This window comes from Oryctolagus cuniculus, chromosome 1, assembly GCF_051225735.1.
Source record: "Oryctolagus cuniculus isolate XC-2025 breed Fujian yellow rabbit chromosome 1, ASM5122573v1, whole genome shotgun sequence".
NCBI classification, from domain to species: Eukaryota; Metazoa; Chordata; class Mammalia; order Lagomorpha; family Leporidae; genus Oryctolagus; species Oryctolagus cuniculus.
Window position 1 is genome coordinate 115,553,904 of NC_142867.1, and position 27,884 is coordinate 115,581,787.

Below are 27,884 nucleotides of genomic sequence, written 5' to 3' on the forward strand. Positions count from 1 at the left end.
TTACAAGGAAAAAAATTCTAACAACCCTTCCAGCCATCTCCCTCAGGTACCCTGGTATTGGTGCAGCTACTGCCACCTAGTGCCCAAAGATGGCCTTAACAGCATATGCTACGTAGTATACATAGCTTGTAACCTCATTTTACTTTGCCACTTCCCCTACAGAATCCTAGCATCTGGAATACAGCATTTGCAAATTCAAAAGGTTTAGCTATGCAATTCTCACATGCAACCATGTTACTGCAGAAACCACCATTTTAAATTGATAGGAACTTTCCAACCCAGCAGTGATCTGCCTGTGCTTAAAAGTGAATGCCATGATCGAAATGTGCTAAGTTTCTCTGCTCACCTCTATATCCACTATATAGTTCCCACTTCAGCATCCTGCCATCTACTAACTCACCCAGGGTTAGTCCACTGCAAGCCTAATTCAAAGGCTTTTTCAGACTTACGTATTATCCTACAATGCACTCCACTTAACCTCTAGAGACCCATGGAAAACCAAGATGGAAGACTCTTGGTGTATGGGTAGGCATTAATGTGTCCTTCAGGATGCTTAAGTAGCCATTTCATGAATGGACCAGTTCACTGAACTGGACAAATACATCAAACATTTTGCCCTAACTTCATACCTACAGAATAGGAACTGGGCTGGCCACAGGAACAGTATAGTATATAGATTAACTGCAAAGCTTTGCTGCAGATGACTTCACACTTTATGGCTGCACGGTTGGGATTCCAAATGGCCACTCGGTGGCCGGTGAACTCTAATCAATTTTAAAGCACCTCTGATCTACTTTTCCTGGAGGTGCATAGGGCAAAATGTACATTATCACCCATTGTCAGTCTTTGCTAATGCACTGACAGAATTCAGCTATCATGCAAACTTATAGAAAACACTAGATTTACAGAAATACTCTCCCACCTTGAGGCTCCACTAAGATGACACTCAACCTTTTCAAAGGTCTTTAATGGTGAGCAACTGACTTGCTCTGCTACCAACTACCTGCCTTTTTAACCACCCTGCCTTGACTATTTACTACTCCAGCCACCAGAGGGGAATGCCACACAAATTCAAGGCCTCAACACAGCTTACTGAGGAACTGCCTTAGTTGCCACCTTAGCAAAAACCACTTTTCACAGGCTCATAGGTGCTCAACAGGCACCTGCTTAAACCTGGCCTACTATTTAATAAGAGTCAAGACAACTGTATGGTGCCAATGTTAAATACAGGTTTATTTAAGACATTGCATTTTCCACTTAGATACAGTGCTTATAAAGTGCAATGTTATTTCTTTTCCCTGTGCACATGTTCCATATTCAAGTATTGAGAATGCCCAGTAATTTACTATAGCAGCTGAACTTTAAAACTGCCACAGAATTTGCTACAAATTTGGGTCCTTCCATCTTTTACTGTGTGGAACAATGCTGCATCTACAATGGGATTGGCTTAATCAACCTCTTCAATGGTGGGCCCTGAGGAAGCACCACCAGATGGAGGAGCTCCCCCACCAGGGAAGCCCCCAGGCATGCCCCCTGGCATGCCCCCTGCACTCTGGTACAGCTTGGTGATGATTGGGTTGCAGACTTTCTCCAGTTCTTTCTGCTGATGTTCAAATTCTTCCTTTTCTGCAGTCTGTGAAGACAAAACGAATGGTTATCAGAATAAGCTTTTAAGCATCTGCAGTAAGGTTTATTATAACACAGAACCCCACTGTCACACTAAAATAAAGCCCTAGCTATTTTGTGGCATTTAGGTCACTCAGACATCCAAGGAAGGTAACTGCCAACACTGTTGAGTTCTGGTGGAAACCGCGAATGTTTTGGACCATTCATCATTGTGACCCTATCTTTTCATAAACCTAGCCCAAGCCTATTCAGATTCTACATGTCCCTCCATTCAGCACATTACAGACCTGGTTCTTATCCAGCCAGTTGATGATTTCGTTGCATTTGTCAAGAATCTTCTGTTTATCCTCGTCATTAATCTTGCCTTGAAGTTTTTCATCTTCAACAGTTGCCTTCATGTTGAATGCATAGGACTCAAGTGAATTCTTGGAAGACACCTTGTCCCTCTGCTTCTCATCTTCAGCCTTATACTTCTCAGCTTCCTGGACCATACGCTCAATGTCTTCCTTGCTCAAACGGCCTGCAAGTTGGGATAATCTTTTTAGTAATAGTTCAAATTGTCGTTAACATGCCATCTCCTAAACCCTCCCTAGCAATAAAGGCAATCCTTGTCCTTACCCTTGTCGTTAGTAATGGTGATCTTGTTCTCTTTTCCTGTACTCTTATCCACAGCAGATACATTAAGAATGCCATTGGCATCAATATCAAATGTGACTTCGATCTGAGGAACACCACGGGGTGCAGGAGGTATGCCTGTGAGCTCAAACTTGCCGAGCAGATTGTTATCCTTGGTCATGGCACGCTCACCTTCATAAACCTTTGTGAACAAACAAATTGCAAGATTTAAGGTTTCTGTCCTAGTTCTAATTATCTAAGATTATCTAGGGAAGACTTAACGCTCAGACATCCAAGGAAGGAACTTGCCAACATAAGAATTCTGGTGGAAACTACGAATGGTTTTGGAATCTATCATCACAGCGCAAACTTTCCCAACCTCCATAAACCAAGCCAACATTAAATAGACATACCTGAATGAGCACGCCAGGCTGGTTGTCGGAGTAGGTGGTGAAGGTCTGTGTCTGCTTGGTAGGGATGGTAGTATTGCGCTTGATGAGGACAGTCATGACTCCACCAGCAGTTTCAATCCCAAGTGATAGAGGAGTGACATCCAACAGCAACAGATCTTGAACATTCTCAGATTTGTCTCCAGACAGGATGGCTGCCTGGACAGCTGGTGAAAGGAAAATTCAGTTAAAAAACAGAAAAACTTCTACCATTTCCATAACCAATCTGACTCGCTCAGACATCCAAGGAAGGTTTGCCATCATTAGCCAAGCTTTTGGTGGAAACTACGAATGGTTAAGGATCACTCATCATAGCGGTCATCTTGATCCACTAAAAAGTGGCTGCTTACCAGGTTAAATGGTTAAAAGTGATTTATTACCTGCACCATAGGCAACAGCCTCATCAGGGTTGATGCTCTTATTCAGTTCTTTTCCATTGAAGAAGTCTTGAAGCAGCTTCTGAATCTTGGGAATTCTAGTAGAACCACCCACCAGGACAATATCATGGATCTGAGACTTATCTAACTTGGCATCTCGAAGGGCTTTCTCGACAGGGTCCAGGGTGCCACGGAAAAGGTCAGCATTCAACTCTTCAAATCGAGCACGGGTGATGGAGGTATAGAAGTCGATTCCCTCATACAGAGAATCTATCTCAATGCTGGCCTGGGTGCTGGAAGAGAGGGTACGTTTAGCTCGCTCACAAGCTGTGCGGAGACGCCTGACAGCTCTCTTGTTCTCACTGATGTCCTTCTTATGCTTGCGCTTGAACTCGGCAATAAAATGGTTGACCATTCGGTTGTCGAAGTCTTCTCCACCTAAGTGGGTGTCTCCAGCTGTGGATTTGACCTCAAAAATTCCATCTTCAATTGTGAGGATGGACACATCAAAAGTGCCACCTCCCAGGTCAAAAATCAGCACATTTCTCTCAGCCCCAACCTGCAATTAAAAAACCATGTAAACACCTCTGCTGGCTCATCACCCTAAGCTTTCATTTCCATCACAGATGTTACATACCTTTTTGTCTAAGCCATAAGCAATAGCAGCGGCAGTTGGCTCATTGATAATTCTCAGTACATTGAGACCAGCAATGGTTCCAGCATCTTTGGTTGCTTGACGCTGAGAGTCATTGAAGTAAGCTGGCACTGTGACCACAGCATTGGTAACAGTCTAGGAATGAAAGTTAAGAATCCTAAATTACTATGCTCAACTATAAAATGCTCTTTAACGCCCATGTTCAAATCTACTTGGGACATAAACCCCAAATCCCAGCAAGTTATTGGAAACCACTAACCATCAACAGTACAACTACCATATACTTGCTCAGTTTAGAAATCTCAAAAATACTTGTTGTATTTTCAGCCAATGATGCACTCAGCCTGCGGTTCTCAGCATTACCCTTACCTTCCCCAGGTATGCTTCTGCAATTTCCTTCATCTTCGTCAGAACCATTGATGACACCTCCTCTGGGTAGAAACTTTTCGTCTCTCCCTTGTACTCTACTTGCACCTTGGGTCTGCCGGCATCATTCACCACCATGAAGGGCCAATGTTTCATGTCGGATTGAACGACAGCGTCATCAAATCTGCGTCCGATCAATCGCTTGGCATCTGTAAGATTCATAAGCACAATGCCCAATTTCAGTAGTTTTCACAACTAAGCCCATGATTAACGGCAACTTAACGGTAATAAGGATTGAATTCCTGTAAGGGTCTCCTTGTGCCAGCATCCCAAGTATCCTATTGCCTAGGTCCCCTCAAACCCACACGGCAAATCAATTATAATGGCTCACCAAAAACCGTGTTGGTGGGGTTCATCGCAACTTGATTCTTTGCAGCATCACCGATCAGTCGTTCGGTGTCAGTGAAGGCGACATAGCTTGGGGTGGTTCGGTTGCCCTGATCATTGGCAATTATCTCCACTTTCCCGTGCTGGAAGACACCCACGCACGAGTAGGTGGTGCCAAGATCAATGCCGACTGCGGGTCCCTTAGACATGATTGCTGTAAAGAGGAAAAAAAAATAAATATACCTGCTCTACACAGCGTACTCAGCTATAAATATTCACCCCTGTCCTTCAAGCCCGAAACCCGGTTACAGCGATGGCCGAGGGCCTGGCTCAGCACGCTAGCACCGCTGGGGCGGAAGTCGGCACGCGGGAGGGCCTCGCAGCCCCGCTGCAGTTAGGGTTGCCGTACCAACCGCAGCACAGCCCGCCCCGGGCCCCAGGGGCCGTCTGCCCCGAGGGTCCGCGGCGCACGTGCTCTCACCCCGAGCAGAACCCCAGGTCACCTCGGCCAGAACCCCGCGCTCCCGGGCCCCACTCGGCCTTTAAATAAAAAAAAAAAAACCCAAAGCAGCCTCGTCTTGGGCGCACGCCAGAAGCGGCTTCCTCCTCTAAGACCCTGAATGGAACCGGATTAAGCAATGAGGCAGAAAGGGCCGGCTCCATTTGCCAAGCCCCGCAGGCCGAAAACGGATGTGGCGCCCCCCCCCCCCACTCCTCCGGCCACGCGGTCGCGGAGGGGCCCCGGCGGGAACGGGACCCCGTGTTGCCCTCCCGGCCGCCGCACAGCCCGGCCGCCCCGGCGGCTGCCAGCCAGGCGCCGCGCCACCTCAGAGAAGGCGGTCTCAGCCGGCAGCCAGGCCGCCGCACGCTCCCTCGCTCAGGCGCCCCGAAAGCCCGGGCTCGCAGGCGCCTCCCTCAGCTTCCGCCCGATGCGCTCGGAGATCCCCCCACCCCGCTACCACCAAGCGCTCAAAGGACAAAGACCTTACCTTGCGCGAAGGCCCGGCTCGGTTCAGAAAAATAGTACGTCCGGCCGAAAAGGTGTCACCGACTCCAATGAGACCGGTTTCCGCCCGCCACCCTGCCTCTTATACCCTGTCTCAGAACCTTCCAGAAGGGACCCGCCCCTGCCGGCTGCCTATCATGGCAGCCTCAGCCAATGGTGCCCGGCAACCTCTGCAAGCCCCAATGGGAAGCCTGCTCCAATCCTAGGGCCCCGCCCCCTCCCGCCCTCACCCCACCCCATCCCGCGGTGACGCACCACCGCAGCGTTCTGGAACTTTCAGGCTCGCCCCCGCTCTCCGAGCGGCCCCGGGGAAAGCGAGGGTGGGGCCGACAAAGCCCGCGCGCGGGAGTCCTCAGTCACCCCGGGCGTTGGGGGGGAAGGGGAGAACCGCATATACGCATGCGCTTCCTGTCGGCGCGGGCGGGAGGGGCCGGAAGGAGGAGAAGGAAGAGGGGCGGGCAAATTTAGAACGAGCCAATGACAGCAGCGCAAACCGCGCTGTTCGCCGGCTCGGAACCGGGAGAGGATGAGGGTAGGACCTGAAGGGAGGGGTCCAGGAGCCGAAGCCCGGGAAGAGAAGACGGAAGTGGAGCGAGGACAAAATGGCCGCGAAGGTTGTTTCTCCCCTCCCCCACCTAAGTATTCCTCCACCCTCACTGCAATATGCAAGAAGGTCCTCTAGGCCGGCTTAGGTTCCGCGGATCCACGTTTCGGAGAAGCGATTCTTTTAGGCTAGGCCTGACCGCGGGATGTTGCGGCCGACGATCCGGCCTTGGGCGGGTTGGGGGGAGGCCGGCGCCTCGTGGAAGAACTTGATCGGGGCACCCTGGATTGCAGTTGGAGGGAGTTGGTAGTACACTGCCGGTGTCGCCTCCGCTTTTGCGCTGGCTGGGACAGGTTTCTCTAGCAGGTGCTCAAAAACCTCACGCCGCTGCGGCAGCGGTTGGCCGGCAGCCCCCGGAGCGGGGGTTCGAGGGGCCCTGCTTCTCAGAAACCGCAGAACCAGGACCCTGGGTTGGGGCTAATAGGCAGCCACACGTGTTTCTCTGAGCGTAGACCCCGGAGCCTCTCCCTTTCTCTTTCCGAGAACTGACTCGGCTTTCTGATTCATCCCCACCCCCACGTGTCCCAGCCCTACAGCTCTGCTATTGTGGAAGAAACACTAAAAAGAAGTCTCCCCTCCCCCCAGCCCCTGGAAACCGGCAGGCGTTAGGAAATCCTAGGTTCTGGCAGTCCTGAGACTTAGCTTTGGATTTTTTTTTTTTTAATTTGAGCGTTTTTCAGAAACGAAGTAGTATCTTGTCTACCTTGATTTTTGTCAAAAGTGAAACGGCAACCAACGCAGCCGTCCTGAAAACGTGACTAAGCCCGTGCAGGAAGCAGTGGTGCCTAGACTTGTACATGGTGGTGCATGGCGGCAGCCATTTAAGGCCTTGTCATTTTAAGAGCCCGTCTCAGTTCCTTGGGTGCTTGCCAGGTGACCTTTCAAACAAGCCGGGCAGCTTTTATTCCTATTTAGTAGAGACGTGGGTGCGGCTGGGTGGGGAGATAGTTTTAAGGCTCCCCTCGCAGAATTTTCAGCAGCAGGCCTGAAATGAGGTTGGCAGACAGCGTGAATTAGGCTGTGAGAAGAGCTGAGGACGCCTTGTCCTTGTCAGAGCCAGCTTCAATGTGATTAAAGAGTATTTTCTTATCTGCCTTTTCGGGGAGTGTGAGCCCGGCATCCGATGGAGGTACTTGTTTAGCGTCTCCCCACCTCCCTAGAAGTTAATTTTAGGCAGCGGTTTGACCATGTGCAAAGTGCTCGCTGGTTTTTCATTTATCATCAAACCAATGTGTTACTAACCCCTGAATTAGGAGAAAAATGAAGTTCAGAGGTGTTACTTGTGGGAAGGTTAACAACTGGCTGAGCTAGAGCAGGATCTTTGGTCTTCTTTATTGGTTACACGGTTACACTACAGTGTAATGTCTTTTCTAGAAACACTGAAGTCCGAGTCCAGAAGGAGGAAGGTGTGTGCCGTGGGACGCTGCTTTCAGTTTCGTTTGGCATCTGCAGTCGTTCTTTTCACACTCAAGTGCTGGAAGTCTCAGTTTAAAAAGTACAGTTTCTGAACAGCATCCTGCATTTTGTATATTTTGTTTGCCTTTGAACAATGTATAGCATTTTAATTTTTTTTTAAGATGTATTTATATGAAAGTCAGAGAGTGCTTCCATCTGCTGATTCACTTACCAAATGGTTGCAAAGACCAACCTGAGCCAGGAACCAGGAGCTTCAGGTGCAGGGGCCCAAACACTCAGGCCATAGCAGAGAGCTGGATCACAGTGGAGCAGCCGGGACTTGAACCGGGGCCCATATGGGATGCCAGCACTGGAGGCATCGGCTTTACTGGCTACACCACAGCATCGACCCAACTAAACTTTAATTTTAGATCTTGAGTGAATGTGCTGTTTGAAACTTTGTATATTGAAAGAGGTGGAGAACAGTTCTCATTCATATTTTGAGCCTTAAATTCATAGGCTGTGAATCATTCGATGTAATAAGAACAAAGTCCAGGTCTTGTGAGAACACATTTGGGAGTGACCAGAGAAACAGGTTACTTGTTCTGTATTAATCACTGCTATTGGGTGGATGCCAATCCCAGTTTTTTTTTCCACTGGTTCAATAACTAAAATGCAGGCCAGTGTTGTGGCATAGCGGGTAAAGCCACCACCTGTGAGGCTGGCACCCCATAAACTCCCTGCTAACGGTCTGGGAAAAACAGCAGAAGATGGCCCAAGTACTTGGACCCTTACTACCTATGTGGGAGACCTGGAGGAAACTCCTGGCTCCTGGCTTCGGATCAGCTCAGCTCCAGCTGTTGCAGCCATTTGGGGAGTAAACCAGCAGGTGGAAGATCTCTCTTTCTGCCTCTACCTCTCTGTAACTCTGCCTTAAGTCTTTAAAAAAAATTAAATGGAAGTTCAGGTGCCAGGGACTGCAGTAGAGTCTGGAACCTAAGGCTTCTGACTGGGGAGTAGGGTAGTGATTAACATTTTTGTGTGTCTATCACATGCCTTGCAAGCACTGTTTTTAAGTGCCTTGCATATATTTAATTCTCACTACAGATCTAAGAGGGAGCAACTGTTGTGATCCTCATTTTGCAGATGAGAAGATGTAATAAGCTGAATGGTTAAATGATGAAGCCAAGCCACAAAGTCAGATTGTGCAATCTGGAGTTCACACCCAGTCTGGCTACAGTGTCCTCATAAAACTTTGCTTTCTGCTGTCTGAAATACTGTGGTGGGGCCACTATGGCATTAGTAGGTTAAGCCTCTGCTGGCCTGCAGCACCAATATCCCATATGGGCACAGGGTTGAGTCTCAGCTACTCCATTTCCAATCCAGCTCTCTGCAAATGGCCTGGGAAAGCAGTGGAAGATGGCCCAAGTGCTTGGGCCTCGGAACCCATGTGGTAGACCAGGAAGAAGCTCCTGGTTCCTGGCCTTGGATACGCCCAGCTCTGGCTGTCTCCACCATTTGGGTAGAACTATCTCTCTGTCTCTCTCGCTCTCTCTCTCTCTCTGTCTCTCTCTCTGAAACTCTGCCTCTCAAATAAATAAATAACCTACTGGCATTGTGGCACAGTAGGTTAATCCCCCACCTGCAGTGCCAGCATCCCATATGGGTGCCGGTATTAGTCCTGGCTGCCCCTCTTCCAACCCAGCTCTCTGCTGTGGCCTGGGAAAGCAGTTAGAAGATGGCTCAAGTGCTTGGGCCTCTGCACCCACATGGGAGACAGGGAAGAAGCACCTGGCTCCTGGCTTAGGATCAGCTCAGCTCCAGCCGTTGTGACCATCTGAGGTGTGAACCAATGGAAGGAAGACCTTTCTTTTCTCTCTCTCTCTCTCCTTCTCACTGTCTGTAACTCTACCTCTCAAATAAGTAAAATCTTAAAAAAAGAAAAAAGGCACCAAAAAAAACCCACCATGGCAAAATGGTAAAGTCACATTAAACTGAAGATTGGATTGTCCAGTTAGAGGATTGAACTTGGGCTCCCTTTCCCTCTCAAATAAATGAAAAATGCAAATCAAGTGCTCAGCAGGTTATCCTGTGCAATAAAACAGCAATGACAAGGACTCCACTCGCAGTAGCTAGTCTAGGCATGAGGGTGCTCTGAAGCATAATGTGATGAGAGGCGGGGGATGGGGGGGGAGGTGTTGGGCTGTTCTCCAGTAGTGACAGTTTGTACCTGGGTTATTTGATAGTCTTTAATTATATCAGACTGGAGTTTGCCTTTGCAATTCCTCTTTAGTATTAAGGATCCATTTTCATTTGTTTTTATTATGAGAAGCATGGTGGAATGGAAAGAACATGGACTTTATTTGGAGTCAGACCTGAATTAGAATTCAAACCATTTCTATGCCAAAGAGGTAGTTTCTTTTTTCCTTTTTAAAAGGAAAACTTTGGAAAGTGTTAGGAAGATGTTCCGTTCACTGGTTCACTCTCCAGATGGCTGCAACAGCTGGTGCAGGGCCAGGCAGAAGCTAGGAGCCAGGAGGTTCATTTGGGTCTCCCAAGTAGGGAATCTTTGGCTGCTCTTCCCAAGCCATTAGGAGGGAGCTTGATCTGAAGCGGAGCAGCTGGGACTCTGAGACTCCTCCCAGTGCCCATATTTGGTGCTGGTATTGTAAGCAGTGGATTTATTCACTATGCCACCATGCTTGCCCCCTAGTTCTCCTTTTTGTAAAACTACCCTCATGTTTGTTGCAAGTGAAGTAAGTTGCAAAACAGTACTTTGCCTGTCCTGTCAGTCCCCCTTCCCTTATTCCCAAGGCTTCTTAAATCTAAGTATCAAAGGACTCAAAGTCTTCTATTGAATTCCCAGAGACCCTAAAGTTAAGAACTTTCTTTGGTCTTTTAACTTTCAAAGCTGTTCTGATAAGGAAGGTAAGATTAGGAGAAACAGACTGTGTGTTCAGTTTGCATTGTGGATGTGAAAGCAGATAAGAAATTGAATTCAAACTAAGTCCTTTTTGGGATAGCTACTGGATGGAGTCACCAACTTCTCCAGTGTTCTGGGAGAAGAGGAAGCAAGCCTTAAAATGGTGAGACCAGGGCAAGAAAGAACAAGCTAAGGGTTGTTTTTCTTTTTTTTTTTTGTATCGTTACTGGTTATTGACAAAATGTTGGAGTACTGTCAATTGAAGAAACTTCTAAATAGATTATTTAAATTGGCATAATTCATTAGGCAATATGTAAATGAATAATTAATCAACCTAAAGTAGACAGCCCCTTGTCTTCTTTTTTCTTCCCAAAAGTTAAAAGTTTAGGGTTTAATTGGATAATTTGTATAAAATTATGTGATGTACGTTACTAAATGACATTTTAGAAAATTATTCAACATCAAAGAATGGTGAATTTATACAGAAGTTCCTTCAAAACCTCAGGTATTAAAAACAACCTTTGTTGGACCCAACGACATTGTTTAAAGATGCAGTTTATGCCCTGATTACCCAAAGACTTGAGTGTACTTATTGCATTTCATAAGGGAAATTTGAAACCAGAATGACTCACGCTGTTATTAATATTTTGACTTTCTAAATGCAGCCAGGTATAAGTTATTGCTATTGGATAACAGCATACAAGTAAGCCCAATATCTTTTTTTTTTTTAAAGATTTATTTGTTTATTTATTTGAAAGAGGGAGAGACAGAAACCATCCGCTGGTTCACTCCACAAATGGGAGTAACAGCCAGAGCTGGAGCCAGGAGCTTCTTCCAGGTCTCCCACGTGGGTGCAGGGGCCCAAGGACTTGGGCCATCTTCCACTGGTTTCCCAGGCGCATTAGTGGGAGTCTGAATTAGAAATGGAGCAGCCAGGACTTGAACCAGCGACTATATGGGATGCCAGCACCAGCTTTACCCACTAGGCCACAACGCCAGCCCCTAACCCAAATACCTTTTTTCCCCAATGTTGCCCTCTAACCAGATCATGCTTTATAACATACTCATGCCTAGTGTTACTGATAATGAAGTCCTTGTCATTGTTATTTTATTGTGCAGGACAACATGTTAAGAACTTGTTATATATATTAATGTTAGCCGTCGCAAAACACACCGAACACCGGAGTAAGGGAAAGGGTTTATTGGGGAATACCCTACAGACCGGAGTGAAGGGGTGGCGAAGGAAAAAGAGAGAAAGAGAATGTAAGAGAGAAACAGAGAGGAGAGGAGCTAGCAAGGAGAGAAGATAGAGCAGAGAAGAGGAGAGAGGAGAGCAGAGCCAAGAGAGAAGAACCAAGAGCCAAGAGAGCACATGTTCAGGAACAGGCCCTTTTAAAACTTCGCCTGAGGGTGGGCAGGGAAGCAGGAGCAGCGAATCCCATTAGGATGGGGGTGGAGCCTGGCTCAGGTAGCTGGGCCATGTGGCCACCTGGCTAAAACTGCACCAGTTTCCTAACAGAACTTGGCTTGTATTATCTGTTTAGTCCACAGGAAAAGAAAGGGAGCACTCCCAGGATTGGTTCATTCCCCAAATGTCTGCAAGGGAGGGGGACAGAGTTCAAAACTAGGAGCCAAGAACCCAATGCACGTCTCCCATCCCTTGAGCTTTTTTTTTGTTTGTTTGTTTTTGACAGGCAGAGTGGACAGTGAGAGAGAGAGACAAAGAGAAGGGTCTTCCTTTTGCCGTTGGTTCACCCTCCAATGGCCGCCGCGGCCGGTGCACTGCGGCCGGCGCACCGCGCTGATCCGATGGCAGGAGCCAGGAGCCAGGTGCTTTTCCTGGTCTCCCATGGGGTGCAGGGCCCAAGCACCTGGGCCATCCTCCACTGCACTCCCTGGCCACAGCAGAGGGCTGGCCTGGAAGAGGGGCAACCGGGACAGAATCCGGCGCCCCGACCGGGACTAGAACCCGGTGTGCCGGCACCGCTAGGCGGAGGATTAGCCTAGTGAGCCGCGGCGCCGGCCCATCCCTTGAGCTTTTTAAGACATCTTGTTGAGCCCCTGTACTGTGGAGAGGATGTGCTGTATAAGTTGGAGTCTTTATATTTTTATTGCTTGAATTATTAGTGCCACTTAGAAGTAGCAAACTGGATTTCCTTTATATCTTTATATAGAAATAATCCATATTTCTTTTATATCTTATTTTTCCATCCAGGAAAGGTAATAAAAACAAGATATAAAAAACTAAAGGGAGTGTAAAGTCAGTCCAAAATAATTGTAAACATAATAACTTCAAACTATGAGGTCCCTGAAGTGTTTGAGCTCTTTAAAACATTTTTGATAAATTGATCTGCCTTTAGCATCTTTGGAGAATCAGGTGTGCCTATTACTTTGGAGTTTTAATGCAGCTGATCTTTTTGTCTCAGAAGGCTGACAGATTTCTTAACCTTTATGTTTTCAAAATATTCTGCTTAGCATTCAACAGAGATTGTATCATATAACCTAAGCCTATCATTACTTTATCATAAAAACTTCACAGGCAATTTTAAAGTTGGAATGTTACCCTGAAATAATTTGGATTTAACTGTGTGAGTGAGCTAAGTGTGTCCCAGGTATGGTGAAAAGCATTAAGGCAAGGAAGAAAGCAAGGAGGAAAGCAAGGAGAAAGGAAAATTCATGGTTTGGGATAAAGGTTTGAGAATTTCAGGAATAAAAATAGTGACTGATCAGAATCTGCAGTTCTGATGGAATAGGCTAACACAGTGGCTGGGTTTAAATCCTGGCTGTGCTACTGACTCAACCTCTCTTGACCCTTAGTTTTCTCATTTGTAAAAAGAGAACACAGATATCTCCTTATGGGGTTAATGTGAGTATGAGATTGAGACAAGCTATTAGTGTACTTAGTATGAGTGGCACATGGTAATGGCTCAGTAACTTATGATTACTGTTATTACTGCTCTTCTATTATGATAAACCTCTGAAGTGTTTTTCAGGTACATTTGAATCTTTTAGTGTGGACTTCTCTTTCTGGATTTCTTTGAATTTTAGTGTGTGCTTCTCTGTTGGTACTTGTTTGCAAAAAACTTGCTGTATCATCACTTACCATCGCCTGTATTACTTAGCATTTTACCTTCTGAGAAAAAAGTATATGGCATGTTTGTGACTGAAATCAATACATATTAGATCGTATTCAGTCTGAGTCCTTCTGTTCTGTAGGCAGCAAGCTGATAAATTTCCAGGGTGGATTATATGAACTTCAGTCTCGCCTACAGTATCATCTTATTTATTTTTTCTTAAATTGCTGATACAGATGCATCTATAATAAATAGTTGGTTTTTGTGATGCTTAAACACAGTCCCAATTACAAAGCAGTTTAGAAGTTGAAATATAAACAGTTGAACACCAGAAACGAAGCAAAATTGTATATGTCGTTTTGGAACAGTTTTGAAATTGTGTTTATACAATATAGGAACAATGTCTTTAACCTCTTTATTTTACAGATTTTTTTTGGTGAATGTATTTTATTGAAATGGTTACTGTCTAAACATCTATGCCATTCCATCTACTTCTTTTTCCTACATTGCGTTTGTTTCATATTAAATTTTACTTGCAGAGTAAATGGAATGTGGTGGAACCAGTATGGCTCTAACTTTATTGTAAGCCTAGAGCCTGTATTCTCTAAACCCAGATGTCTGACTTGAGAAGTGCAGTATCATTGCTAAGACTTCAGCACCTTACCTCTAAGAATCTTCAGTTCCTTAGAATTTTCCAGGCTCTTAGTGTAATCTGTTTTAGGTATTTGTTGTAGGTTTCCACTGTCAATAGATTTCCAAAATAATTTGGATATTCAACTGGTATTTTAGTCTTCTGATAATTAATATGTTCAAACTAAATCTCTGTTTCATGCACGATTTATTCCTGCTTTCAAAGGCTTAGGCAGGCCACTTTAGGTTCAAAGGTTCTAACACAAGAGCAAATTACTAGTGATGATAGAGCTGCAGCCTCCATAGTGTACTTGTTTGGCTCAGGTACTCTAGAAATGAGAATTCTCAGAATCATAAAGCAGGAGAGATATGTTGCCTGGATACCACACTACCAGAAGAATAAAAATATAGCCAGAATAAGGGGTTTTATCTCTTACAATGAGTTAGTGTTAGAAGCATTCCAAATACGCCAGTACTCTTGAACTGGTAGCAGAAGTTCTTTATGTTACTTCCTCAGTGTCTCATTTCCCACCATTTTTAGAGAAGATAAAACTCAAGTTAAAATGTTCACCCAAAGATAAATTCCTCAGGACTTTAGAAGGAGGTGGACTTGTACATTGTAAGGACTCTGTTGTGAGAGTTAAATGTAGGAATGAAAAACCAAAGAAATGGGGCAGAATCCCAGGTCAGCCTTTTTCCTTTAAGCATCTGATTTCTCTTTGGGAAACAATGCTTTCATCACCATATCCAGTATTACTTTTCTTTCCTTTAGCCCTTTGGATAAGAAGAAATACTCTGTTCTACCAGTGGTGATCAGTTGACACTTGTGCTGGGTTCCTTGATGGGCAATTTCAGGTTCAGCGTTTGTGCTTTGTGTCTTAGTAGTCAAATCCATTAAAAAGGGATGACGAGGCTGGCTCTGTGGCATAGCAGATAAAGCCACTGCCTGCAGTGCCTGCATCCCATATGGATGCTGGTTCAAGTCCCAGCTGCTCCACTTCCAATCCTGCTCCCTGCTAATACTCTGGGAAAGCAGCAGAGGATGGCCTAAGTCCTTGGGCTCCTGTACCCATGTGGGAGACCTGGAAGAAACTCCTGGCTTCAGACCAGCTTAGCTCCGGACGTTGCAGCCATTTGGGGAGTGAACCAGAAGATAAAAGCTTGCTCTCTCCTCTATAACACTGCCTTTCAATTAAATAAAATGGATCTTTAAAAAAAAAAAAAAAGACACTGTATTGGAGACAGCTGGTTTCTCAGACACCTTTCTGCTCCTGTGCATCCACTTCCAATAACTATCCTGGTGAATCCTTTCTGCCAATTCTAGACTTTATTATTTTTAATATTTTATTTATTTGAAAGGCAGAGCGACAGAGAAAGAGAGCTTGATCTTCCATCTGCTGGTTCACTCCCCAGATAGCTGCAACAGCCAGGGCAGGGCCAGGCTGAAGCCAGGAGCCCAGTGTTCTATCTGGGTCTCCTGTGTGGGTAACAGGGGCCCAAGTACTTCAGCCATCTGCTGCTGCCTTCCTAGGCACATTAGCAGGTAGCTGGATTGGAATAGAAGCAGCAAGACTCTTTAACAGGTGCTCAAAGGGGATGCAAGCATTGCAGGTGGAAGCTTAATGCACTGTGCCTCAGTGCCCATCCCTCTTTCTGCCAATTCTTTGCTAAATGCCAACAGCTAAGATGTTAATAGGCATTCGCCCTACCTTCTGACATTAGTTACTTTCATCATCGCTTCCCTAATTGTTAGTTCCCTTTCTTTTCAGCTCAGAGATGCATTTCCTTAGAGGCTAAGGCTGGGACAACACTGAATTTCCCTGCTTCAATCTCCCAGGAGGAAATGATATTAGCATATACTTGGAGTGTCATTAGGAAATGTTAGCAGCTTCTGATCTTTTTGATATTTTAAGACTTAGGATCATTAAAAAGTCCCAGGTTCACATCCTTCTGAAGTGAAAAAAATGGAGGAAGCTACATGTATGGTGCAATACTAAACTTCCTTATCTCTCCCTAACATATTCAGAGGAAACTAATCAAATCTTTTTCTCTAGTTAGTCTTGAAATTCTGGTTTCACATGTTCTCAGAAGTAAGAAATTATAGTGGTATATCAGGTGGTCTTTCAGCCTTCCTAGATCTCTTTTTATCTAGAAGACTTCTTTCTAAGGACATGATTAAATGATGTAGTGAAATTTTTCTTTCTCTTGAGATATCCAGCAGAGAAGCCCTCAGGGCATCTGATTTGAGAAAAAATCCACAATTGTTCCAACGTATATTTCTGGTGTTTGTCAGCATTTCCCTGTGATGGAAAGCTTTTCATTGTCACTTGTCACATCCTGGACTCCCTTTTTGATGTAATTTAGGTTTCAGTGTAACTAGGGAGATGAGCAGTAGATAGAGTAGAAGAAAGTCAATCTCCATCTCCCACTCTTTAAACTCCTTGAAACCTTAGGACAAATGCAGGCAAGTTGATAGAAGAGATGTGTTTCCTTTGTGGAGTTCTTAGAGGTGGTTAGCCCAGTACATGGTGAAGATAGGTGTGATATAAGGCTGTGGGTTCTGCTTGAGTATCTGAGTAATTAACAGTAATCCAGTAGATTTTATAAATGCATAGAAAACTTACAAACAATATCCCAATTCTTTTGGACAGTGGTGAATCAAAGCATTGATAGAAAATATCCCTGGTGAGAAGTTTTGGTGTGTTTACCTCACCTATACATCATGGGTCCTGGTCAAAAATACACAAATTTGGACACCTGTTTTCCCCCACTGTGGTCTAAAGGCATAATGAGTGCCTTTGGGGAGATGATCAACTTGCATCCTTTTGGTTCTCTGGTGTCACTTAAGGGAAGTACTCATCTCAGTCTGTTCCACACAATGCTCACTGCTACTTAAACGACCTCTTAATCTGGTTCAAAGGGGTTATGTGGCTGGTGACTGAGCTCCAGTGACTAGTAGAGTCCTAAGACCTGAATCTAGGAAAGCCTGGGAGTCACGTCGACTTTAATTTAGACAGTTTGGAAGGCTCTGCTCTGGCTGGGGATCATGCTCGTTGCAGTTTCTGCTTTGGTCAGAGTAGCATGGTGGACTTTCTTTGGTTCAGAACTTTTTGTGTCTGGCCCCACTAGACCATATGCCTGGGTGACCAGTCCTGGCTGGGGTGCTGCATCAGTCGACAGTGTCCGCTGGCTGCGTGAGGCACTATTTGCTGTGGAGCGAGTAGAGGAAGAACCAGAGCGTGAGCTCCGAGAGCCTGAGGAAGAGGAGCTGGGTTTCACAAGGCGGGCTTTGGGGGCTTCAGCATCTTCTCTGAAGAGAAAACACAGCAAAGACAAACTTTATTACTGACAGGACTGTCATGGCTTCTACTATGGTTGCTTCATCTGAGATTTCCTAATCAATCCCTCAACCTGTAAACCTCAAATAATACCATTGGAAGGCAGCCATGTAGGTCAATAGGCACTTCATCATTTCTTAAAGTTTAATGCTTGGCTTAGGCAAATGTGTGTTCTGTTAACCCAGAGGTCTACTCTGTTACACGGGGAAGATTCATATCATCTCACATTGAGAAAGTCTTAAGGCCTGTCGTTTGTATTCCCCTTATGAATGGAAGTAAACCAGCAGTAATGGGAAGCTGAACTTTTAAGACTGTTGTAGATTGTTTTGTACAGTGAAGTCTAGGGGGAAACCAGACCATCTGTCCCTAGACTAGATCATCCTGCCTTACAGAGTGATCGTTTGACAGATTCATAGTTAGGAGGAAACTGGGGACACTATGTTGACAGGTTATTATGGAGCTGACCTCAGAAAAGAAGCCCAGTAGAAGTGGGGATTTGGGGTTGCTTACCGAATTTCATTAGGTCTTTCTTCTTCCTCATATCTCTTTTTATCTTTCCTTCGGATTAGCAGCCACACCAAGAGGAAAATGAGCAGAGCTCCAGCTACTATGCCTGTCACTGCTCCTGCAACCATACCGATGCTTTGTACATCTATTTTCTCAGAAGCAAAAGCACAAAAAAAAAAAAAAAACCACACAGAACATAAGCCAGGAAATTCAGGAGCTCAAACAACAACAACATAAGCACTGAACAGGATGCATATTTCTAGGGCTCTGTGTTCCGAGTAGGACCATGGTATATTCATGTGACTGTCTTGATATTTTTGCGGTTGCATTAACTGAATCACAGATTTTATCAGCAGTTGGTCCAGATTTTACTGAATAAGCCTGAATTGATTCAGATGATAAAACTGAGGCTGGGAGACTATATCTAGTTATCTATCTATAATATGTATAGTATATATGTATATACACACATATATATACACACACACATGCAGCCCATATATTCAGATTGTCAATCTTGATAGGATAATGTTTGGACAGCTCTCTGGCTCTGTAAGCTTCTTTCTCTAACTTTCCCCTTCTCCCACCAATAAAATAAAAGGAATATAATAAGCAATGTTAGATGCTGTGTGGGATTTAGCAGTAGGTCCTAGAAATTCAGAAGTCAATGTGATTTGCACATCAGTTAAACTGATGAGTAACTAGATCATGGTGAGATAGCCCTTATGTTGTTTCAGGCACCAAATATTTATTGTCTACCATGCACCAGGCACATTCTAAGATACAGGCAAGGTTTCTGCTTTCGTTGCATTTACATTCCAGAATTGGGGGGAAACATAATAAACAAATAAATAAGGATAATTTCAGATAATGGATAAATTCTGTGAAGGCAGAAATTGGATGGGTGATATTTTAAAGGAGGAATAGAGGGCTGCTGTTTAAATTTAGGTGATCTGAATTTTGAAGCGGTGACATTTGAAGCATAAATGATGTTAGACTGTTATGATCAAGGAACAGAGCATTCCGGGCAGAAGGAGTAGTGGGTGTGATGAATATGAGAGTCTGTAGCACAGTGAGCAAGGAGAGTGCTGGGAGAAGAGGTCCTGCTCATGGAAACAGGAAGGGACCAGCTCACACCATGCCTCATAGGAGCAATGGAACAGTAACATGATCCACATTACATTTGAGAAAGCACATCATGGCGACTCTAAGGGAAAGTGGATTGTGGAGAGATAAGGAGAGAAGCAGGGATACTGGATAGAATACTTTTTGTAGCACAGGCTAGAGATGACAGTGGATTAGGCTAAGTAGAAGTGATGTGTGTCAAAACAGGTAGATGGATATTGCCTATATTTTAAAAATATTTTTGGGGCCGGTGCTGTGGCACAGCAAGTTAAAGCCCTGGCCTGAAGCGCTAGCATCACATATGGGTGCCAGTTCTAGTCCCAGTTGTTCATCTTCCGATCCAGCTCCCTGCTATGGCCTGGGAAAGCAGTAGAAGATGGCCCACATCCTTGGGCCCCTGCACCCATGTGGGAGACCCGGAAGAAGTCCTGGATCCTGGCTTCGGATTGGTGCAGCTCCAGTTGTTGCTGCCATCTGGGGAATGAACTAGCAGATGGAAGACCTTTATCTCTACCTCTCTAACTCTGTCTTTCAAATAAATAAGATAATAATAAAATATTTTCAACAGACTTTGGTATTTATTCTTGTCCTACTATCTTCATAAAAACTAAAGGACCTCAGAACCAGCACTGTGGCGTAGTGGGTAAACCCACCACCTGCAGTGCCAACATCGTACATGGGCGCTGGTTCAAGACCCAGCAGCTGCTCCACTTCCAAACCAGCTTCCTGCTATGGCCTGGGAAAGCAGTGGAAGATGACCCAAGTTCTTGGGCCTGTGCACCCACGTGGGAGACCCAGAAGAGGCTCCTGGCTTTGGATCAGCCCAGCTCCAGCTGTTGCGGCCATTTGGGGAGTGAACCAGCGGATGGAAGACCTCTCTCTCACTGCTTCTGCCTCTCTGTAACTCTGCCCTTCAAATAAATAAATAAAAATTCAAAAAAAAAAATGACCTATAACATAAAAATTGATTTTTTTTTTTTAAGGAAATAAGACTTTGCTATGCCACAATGCTAGCCCCTCAAAGTCTTATAGCAGGTTAAACCACCACCTGTGATGCTGGCATCCCATACGGGTGTTGGTTAGAGACCTAGCTACTCCCCTTCGACTCCATCTCCCTACTAATTTGCTTGGGAAAGTAGTGGAAGATGGCCCGAGTGCTTGGGTGCCTACTTCCATGTGGGAGATCGAAGGAAGCTCCAGGCTCCTGGCTGTGGCCTGGCACAGCTGTGACCAATGTGGCCACTGGGGAGTGAACCAGCAGATGGAAGATCTCTTTCTTCCTTTCAAATAAAATAAATAATTTTTTAAAGATTTATTGATTTATTTGGAAGTCAGAGTTACACAAGGAGAAAAGGAGAGGCAGAGAGAGGGGTCCTCATCCAATGGTTCACTCCCCAACTGGCCACAACAAACAAAGCTGTGCTGATATGAAGCCAGGAGCTGCCTTCTCCACCAGGTTTCCCATGCGGTGCAGGGGCCCAAGCACTTGAGCCATCTTTCCCTGCTTTCCCAGGCCATAGCAGAGAGCTGGATCGCAAGTGGAACAGCTGGGACTCTAACCGGCACCCATATTGGATGCTGGTCCCACAGGTGGCATCCCATATGGGCTCTGGTTCAAGACCCGGCTGCTTCACTTCCGATCCAGCTCTGTGCTATGGCCTGGGAAAGCAGTAGAAGATGGCCCAAGTGCTTGGGCCTCTGCACCCATGTGGGAGACCTGGAAGAAGCTCCTGGCTTCAGATTGGCACAGCTCCGGCCGTTGCAGCCAATTGGGGAGCGATCCAGTGGATGGAAGACCTCCCTCTCTGCCTCTCCTCTCTCTGTAAGTCTGAGTTTCAAATAAACAAAATAAATCTTAAAAAAAAAAAAAAAGGTTGATGCTGTTTGCACAGGTATATTTACTTTTGAAAATTTATTGAGATGTGAACTTGAGGATTTATGCATTTTTCTGTTTTACTTCATTGTATTTATCTTCCCCAAAATGTATAGATTAAACTAAATTGTGCTACCAGTTTATACTCCAGTCAGAAATATGAAAGCACCTGTTTTCCAACAACCTGTGTAATCCTTAGTACCACGGTTTTTATCTTTACCAAGCTGATAGATTAAAGTGGTGGGACTTTTTTTGTCCTCTGTGAAGAAAAAAATTCTGGAAGTTGAAAACAGACCAAAAAAGTTCATTGGTTGGCAGTTTTCAGCTCTGTAAAGGCAACTGGTAAATCTCTGTCCAGTAGAGGTGGAAGTAGTTGATGTTCCAGTTAAACAGATGACTCCAAAAAGTACAGTCTGTGATGTGGCTTTGTAGGACATTAACCAGTTTGATGTCTAAGCTAGCAATCTTTTTCATCTGTTACATTGTTTCTATTTACCTAACTTCTTAAATGTACTTTGGACCAGTTTTTATATCTTAATTACTCCCTAAGTAATGGATTAAATAAAATCTTTAATCTGTTGAAGTCAATATTTTACTTTTTTTGAAAATTGTACTTCAACAACAGTCTGTGCCTATTTTGGTTTAGCTGTGTTCTCACTTAAAAGAGTTCATTATCATGTTTTTATATACATGGATTACTAGACTATGTACTCTAGTGGTTTTATAAATATGTCCATAGATTATTCACTACCTCCCCCTTCAAGAGGTAGAGCTTCATTTTCCTGCTTCACAGAGTGGTCTGGACTTAGTATATAGTTCTAATGAATAGAATATTAAAGTAATGGCATGTCAAACCTCAGGTTTTATCACAAAAAAAGCACTGCAGTTCTTTTTCAGGTCTTGAGTTTCTTAGATCTCTGATTGTGCTTAGATCCTCTTGCTCTCAGATCACTTACTTTGTAGAAGCCAGCTGCTTTGTCACAAACCTTATGTAGAGGCCCATGTGGTGAACTGAGGCCCCCACCCACAGCCAAGTGAGTAAGCCATCTTAGATCATACAGCACCAGGCAAGCTTGCAATGACTGCCACACTAGTTATCTTGCTGTCAACGTCTCCTGAGGAGACAGTAAACAAGACTTCCTAGTTAAGCCATTCCCAACTTTCTGACCCACAGAAATTAAGAGATAATAAAGACCAGTTTAAACCACTAAATTTTGGAGTACTTGGTTACACAGGAATAGATATTAGAGGGGCTGACACTACAGGCATCCCATATGGGCACCGGTTCAAGTCCTTGCTGCTCCACTTCTGATCCAGCTTCCTGCTAATGTGCCTACAAAAGCAGTGAAAGATGGCCCAAGTACTTGGGCCCCTGCACTGATGCAGGAGGTCCAGATGAAGCTCCTGGCTCCTGGCTTTTGATCATCCCAGCTTCAGTGTGAGCCAGTGGATGGAAGATTCATTCTCTCTCTCTCTCTCTAACTCATGCCTTTCAAATAGATAAATCTATAAATATATATATAAAATGTATAAATTATAAAATTAAAAATTATATAAATATATATAAAATATATTAAAAATTTATACTGAAACATAATATATACATTTGTTATTTAAAGATGTATTTACTTGAAAGAGAAATATATATATATATACACATATATATATAAATATATTTATCTTGTGCTTTAAATAGATCTCCCATCTACTGGTTAACTCCCCAAATGACTGCAGCACCAGGGCTGGGCCAGGCTGAATCCAGGAGCCTGGAATTCCATCCAGGTCCCCCATATGGGTGCAGGAGCTCAAGAACCTAAGCCATTTTCCACTGCTTTCCTGGGCCCATTAACAGAGAACTGGATCAGAGCTGAAGCAGCCAGGACTCGAACTGGCACCCATATGGGATATTGGTGTTGCAGACAGCTTTACCTGCTGTGCCACAAAGCCACCCCTGTTTTTGTCTTTAAAATTTATTTATTGGTAGACAGAAATGAGAGAGTTCTCATCTACTGGTTCACTCTTCAAATGCCTGTCAGTCTGGGCTGTGCTAAGGCTGAAGCTGGGAGTTGGGAACTCAATCTTGGTCTCATGAGTGGCAGATACCCAATAACCTGAGCCATCACTGCTCCATCCTAGGGGCTGAGTTAGCTCAAACAAGCCAGGAGTTAGAGGTGGGTATTGAACCAAAGTGCTTGATGTGGTACACAGGCATCTTAATCACTAGGCCAAATGCCTACCCTTACCTTTATCTTTTAATTTGCTTTATCATGTTTTTTTTCTTTCTTTTTTTAAGATTTATTTATCTGAAAGGCAAAGTGACAGGGAGAGAGAGATCTTCTATCCGCTGGATCATTCCCCAAATGGCCACAACAAGCGGAGCTGGGCTAGGCTGAAGCCAGGAACCCAGAGCTCCATCTGGTCTCACACGTGGGTGGCAGGGGCTCAAACACTTGGACTATGTTCTGCTTTCCTAGAAGCAGGGAGCTGACTCAGAAGCACACCAGCCAGGACTTGAAACAGCACTATTTGGGATGCCAGCATCACAAGCAGCAGGTTGATCTGCTACACCACAATGCCAGCCCCTGTCCTTTCTTTTTTCAAGATTCAAACTCTAGATTATGAACCTGGAGTACATTTATTTATACTAAATAATTTGTTGCACTAAGTAATTACTAACACTGCTAGCATTCCTTGAGGACATGGGCTTTGGTTCTAATGTGTAAAGTTATCAAATTGAATTACAAAAATAGTAGCACTAGCTGATGTTGGATGTTCACCATTTGTCAGCCACCATTCCCAAGCAGTGGTACGTAAATCTGCTAATTTACTTAATTTACACAACTCTATGAGATAGATACTATCTTCATGTTACATAGATAGGAAACATGGAAAGGTTAAGAAACAGGAGTGTGCCCAGGGTAGTATATAGTTAATGGTAGCTGATATTGAAATCCAGGCAGTTGCTTGACTCCAAAGCTAACGCTCTTAATCACCTTGCTGCTGTCTCTTATCTGTAACTTGAAACATCTCATTCTGGATTATAACACATAAACATACACACACACTTGTTCACTGACAAACACTTTGTGGAAGGGAGGAATGTATCTACTTGCCTAGGATGATCAGTGGCATAACAGTTACAGAGAGAAGGAGAGACAGAGAGAAAGGTCTTCCATCCACTGGTTCACTCCCCAAATGGCCACAAACAGCTGGAACTGGGTTGATCTGAAACTAGGAGGAGCTAGGAACATATTTGGGGTCTCCCAGGTGGGTATAGGGGTCCAAGCACTGGGGCCATTTTGTACTGCTTTCCCAGGTCATAGCAGAGAGCTGGATCAGAAGAGGAGCAGCTGGGACATGAACTGATGCCCAAAGGGATGGTGACGTCACAGGTGGAGGCCCAGCCTGCTATGCCACAGCACCGGCCTGTTTATGATTGGTGTTTATTTGATCCCCTCCTGGATATAGTAAATTTCTTTAGGGGGCTGGTTAATTCACACATTTCTAACTATTGAGTCAGAAACAGTGTGGAGGGGTCTGCACTGTGGCATAGTGGGTAAAGCTGCCACCTGAAATACCAACATCCTATATGGGCGCTGGGCTGCTCCACTTCCCATCCAGCTCCCTGCTAATGGCCTGGGAAAAGCAGCAGAATATGGCCCAAGTGCCTGGGCCCCTTCCACCCATGCGGCAGACCTGGATGAAACTCATGGCTCCTGGCTTTGTCCTGACCCAGTGCTGGTTGTTGTGACCATCTGGAGAGTGAACCAGAGGATGAAAGATCTCTCTCTGTAACTCTGACTTTCAAATAAGTAAATAAAAAAAAAAAATGGAAAAAAAAAAAAAGTTGTTGAAAGGTCCTTGCAACTACTGAGTTTTTTTTAAGATAGATTTATTTATTTATTTATTTGAAAGAGTTACACAGAGAGAGGAGAGGCGGGGGGGGGGGTCTTCCATCAGATGGTTCACTCACTCCCCAGTTGGCTGCAACAGCCAGAGCTGCACCAATCTGAAGCCAGGAGCTTATTTTGAAGACACTGATAACATTCTAGAAATACAGACTGCCTTTGACTTTCTGTGACCTTAGTCACGATCAAAATATCTGACATGAACTATAATGCAAAGCAAAAACAGCCCTTTGGGATACTTACACTGCACAGTCACTCGAACCACACAACTTTCCTTCCCAGCCTCATTGCCTGCTGTGCACTGGTAGAGTCCAGAAGAGGACATTGTGAGATTCTGCAACAGAACTCGTCCAGGGTTGTTGTAATCTACACAAACAAAGAGTGACATTAAATCTCCCTTCTGATGGCATCTATATTTATTGCTTACTCTATTGCATCTTGACCTCAGATTCTTATGAAATCTGATAAGAATGAAATGACATCCTTTTTTGGAACATGGGAAGAAGGGAAGTATTCTAAATTGTGGTTCATCCTGCTGCTGAAGATATGAAAAGAAAAAGGATACTAAACAAGACAATAAGATATAATGAACTTATACAGTGTCTTTGTCATTTTCACATGCCATTTGAGGAAAGACATTTTCTTAGTTAATGGATGAAAAATTGGAGTTCAAGAGGTTCAGCAGATTTAGAATTCATGGACAGAGTAATATTTTGTTGGCTCAGTAGATGGTAGGAAGATGACTTACCAATTCTAGATTTGGGAGGCAGATGTTCATCCTCTCCCTCTTTCTCCCGGATTCGCTGCCAGTAATATACAATGGGCTTTGTGCCAGAGGATGACTCGCACTGTAAAGTCAGGTCACTTCCTTCTGTCAGTGCTCCTTCCAGTTCACACTTGGGCTTGGACGGTCTCACTGGTTAAAAAAGAAAGAAAAAATGTAATGATTCACACATCTCCAAATACAAGATTCTACTGAAATTCATGTTTTGTTTCTCCAGCCATCCCTTAGGGTTAACTTTAGAGTGGGGATTCAACCAACCAGCCATGCTTTATGTCACTCCTCTGAAGTACACCCACCTCCATTCCCTATGCACACGCACGCACACACACACATCACTTTCAACTGCTGTTAGTGCTATTGTAATTTTCAGGGACTACCTCAGAAATTCCCTCATCTCTTCTTAAAGAAAAGATTTGATTATTTATTGGAAATTTGAAGAAAGTTGAGTGTGATTTTACTGATACTGAAACAGGGATAGAAATTCATTAATTTAGAAGCAATTAAGTAGAATCTTATAGCTCTTGCTGTCAAAAACCAGAAATGAATTTCAATCATATCTGACAGATTTATGGTAAATATAGGAATGCTATTCAAATATTAGAGGATACTTCCATTTTTAAGTGGGTTACCATGGAAAATTATATTTTCTTTTTTTCATTATGGCTAAAACACATATGCTTCTTCTAGGGAACTGGGCCAAATGACTTTTTAGTATATAATGTAAAGTACTAAGCATGAAGTTTTGTAGCAACATGATACAATTAACTATCCATACCAGAGACCTTATGAAAAGATGTAGGCATTTACCTTGGCACCCTTTCTTACCTAAGACTTTTAAGATGACATGGCTCCACACATACCGCCCTGAATTCTTCACCTTACAGGTGTACCGGCCCTCGTCACTGGGCTTCAGCGGCTCAATCTGCAGAGAGGCATCTCCTGCCAGGAAATTGGAAGCAAAGGCTACTCGGCCCTTCTGTTCCTCAGTCAAGTTATTGTAGACATGATGACTGGAGTAAGTGATCACCTGTGGGACAGACAGAGGCAAGGTCAAGCAGTGTGGCTGTCGGCCTCCCTTCTCTCAAGGTGACGAAAGGAACTGCTCCAAGTGGCACAAAGTGGTCAAGCTTGGCACTGATTCTTAGGGTCCAAGAGACCTCTATATAATTCATTTATTTGAAATACCAAGTTTTATATTTATATATATATATATATATAGAGAGAGAGAGAGAGAGAGAGAGATCTTCATTTGCTGGCTCACTCCCAAATGGCTGCAATAGCCAGGGCTGGGTCAGGCTGAAGCCAGGAGCCTGGAACAACATCTGTGTCTCCCATGTAGGTGGCAGGAGTCTTAGCACTTGGGACATCTTCCGCTGCTTTCCCAGGCACATTAGCAGGGAGATGGATCAGAAGTGGAGTATCTGGGACTCAAACCAGTGCTCATATGGGATGCCAGCATTTGCAGGCAGTGGCTTAACTCACTACACCACAACGCCGGCCTCTCTGTTTTAAATAAAAGTGAAGGGTGCAGTGTATTTGCTTAGGACTTACTCATCCCTCCAAGAATAATATCTCATATTTGTGTAGGACTTAATTATCAGTACAGTTATTTCATTAAATGCTGAGTTAGTAAAAGTCAGCTAAATGAAGGAAAGGGGGAAAATACAAGTGCATGACTGTGTCTGCAGTAAACGTAGAATATTTTTGGAAGGGTACACAGCAAATGGGATCAGTAGTTGACTAAGAAGAATTGAGAGCACAGAGAATAAGTACAAAGAGGGGACTTAATGCCCTTTTCTGTCATTTGTGTTTCCTACCACTTGCACATGATCGCTTCAAAGTGCTCCTTGTGTTAGAAGATTTTATAGACCATCTAGTGTATTTCTTAGCACAGTTTTTTTTTTTGTGTGTAAGATTTTATTTGAGAGGTACAGTTACATACACAGGGAGACACAGAGAGAGAGGTCTTCCATCCACTGGTTCACTCCCCAAATGGCCACAACAGCCAGAGCTGGGCCTATCAGGAGACAGGAGCTTCTGGGTCTACCACACAGTTGTAAGGGTCCACACACTTGCACCGTTGTCTACTGTTTTCCCAGGCCACAGCAGAGAGCTGAATAGGAAGTGGAGCAGCCAGGACCAGAACCAACGCCCATATGGGATGCTGGCACTGCAGGCGGAGGCTTAGCCTACTACACCACAGTGCCAGCCCCCTTACCACAGTTTTTCCAAGTAATTATCC

At 44.4% G+C, this 27,884-nt stretch overlaps 2 protein-coding genes, 1 long non-coding RNA gene and 3 other non-coding genes across 9 annotated transcripts in view; 1 reads left to right on the top strand and 5 right to left on the bottom strand.

Moving 5' to 3' along the window:
* Nucleotides 1–1,209: 1,209 nt before the first annotated feature.
* Nucleotides 1,210–5,539, bottom strand: HSPA8 (heat shock protein family A (Hsp70) member 8). The gene is made up of 9 exons (XM_002708332.6): nt 5,465–5,539; nt 4,480–4,689; nt 4,092–4,297; nt 3,705–3,857; nt 3,071–3,626; nt 2,655–2,857; nt 2,245–2,443; nt 1,914–2,146; nt 1,210–1,633 (listed from the first exon to the last, which is right to left on the bottom strand). Exons 2-9 carry the CDS (start codon nt 4,682–4,684, stop codon nt 1,448–1,450), a joined length of 1,941 nt encoding a protein of 646 aa, XP_002708378.1. The 5' UTR covers nt 4,685–4,689; nt 5,465–5,539; the 3' UTR covers nt 1,210–1,447.
* LOC149128564 (small nucleolar RNA SNORD14) lies at nt 1,756–1,841 on the bottom strand. The gene has a single exon (XR_016227575.1). It is a non-coding gene; the product is annotated as a small nucleolar RNA SNORD14 (small nucleolar RNA).
* On the bottom strand, nt 2,522–2,607 carry LOC127484947 (small nucleolar RNA SNORD14). Its single transcript, XR_007912149.1, has one exon. It is a non-coding gene; the product is annotated as a small nucleolar RNA SNORD14 (small nucleolar RNA).
* On the bottom strand, nt 2,922–3,008 carry LOC149128565 (small nucleolar RNA SNORD14). The gene has a single exon (XR_016227550.1). It is a non-coding gene; the product is annotated as a small nucleolar RNA SNORD14 (small nucleolar RNA).
* A 175-nt stretch (nt 5,540–5,714) lies between the features above and the next one.
* LOC127491600 (uncharacterized) lies at nt 5,715–20,023 on the top strand. Of its 4 annotated transcripts, none has more exons than XR_016235336.1 (3): nt 5,751–6,095; nt 7,460–7,580; nt 19,691–20,023. It is a non-coding gene; the product is annotated as an uncharacterized LOC127491600 (long non-coding RNA). The 4 variants fall into 4 exon arrangements; XR_016235329.1 differs by lacking the exon at nt 19,691–20,023 and adding an exon at nt 19,422–19,646; XR_011378236.2 differs by lacking the exons at nt 7,460–7,580; nt 19,691–20,023 and adding an exon at nt 19,422–19,646 and having other exon boundaries at nt 5,715–6,095.
* CLMP (CXADR like cell adhesion molecule) overlaps nt 13,671–27,884 on the bottom strand; it is a 110,266-nt gene continuing 96,052 nt past the window's right edge. Inside the window, exons 3-7 of the mRNA XM_008260331.5 lie at nt 26,468–26,669; nt 25,607–25,774; nt 25,102–25,224; nt 17,956–18,097; nt 13,671–17,417 (exon numbers count right to left, since the gene is read on the bottom strand). Of these exons, the coding sequence (XP_008258553.1) occupies nt 17,117–17,417; nt 17,956–18,097; nt 25,102–25,224; nt 25,607–25,774; nt 26,468–26,669 (936 nt within the window). The 3' untranslated portion in view covers nt 13,671–17,116. The remainder of the gene's footprint in view (nt 17,418–17,955; nt 18,098–25,101; nt 25,225–25,606; nt 25,775–26,467; nt 26,670–27,884) is intronic.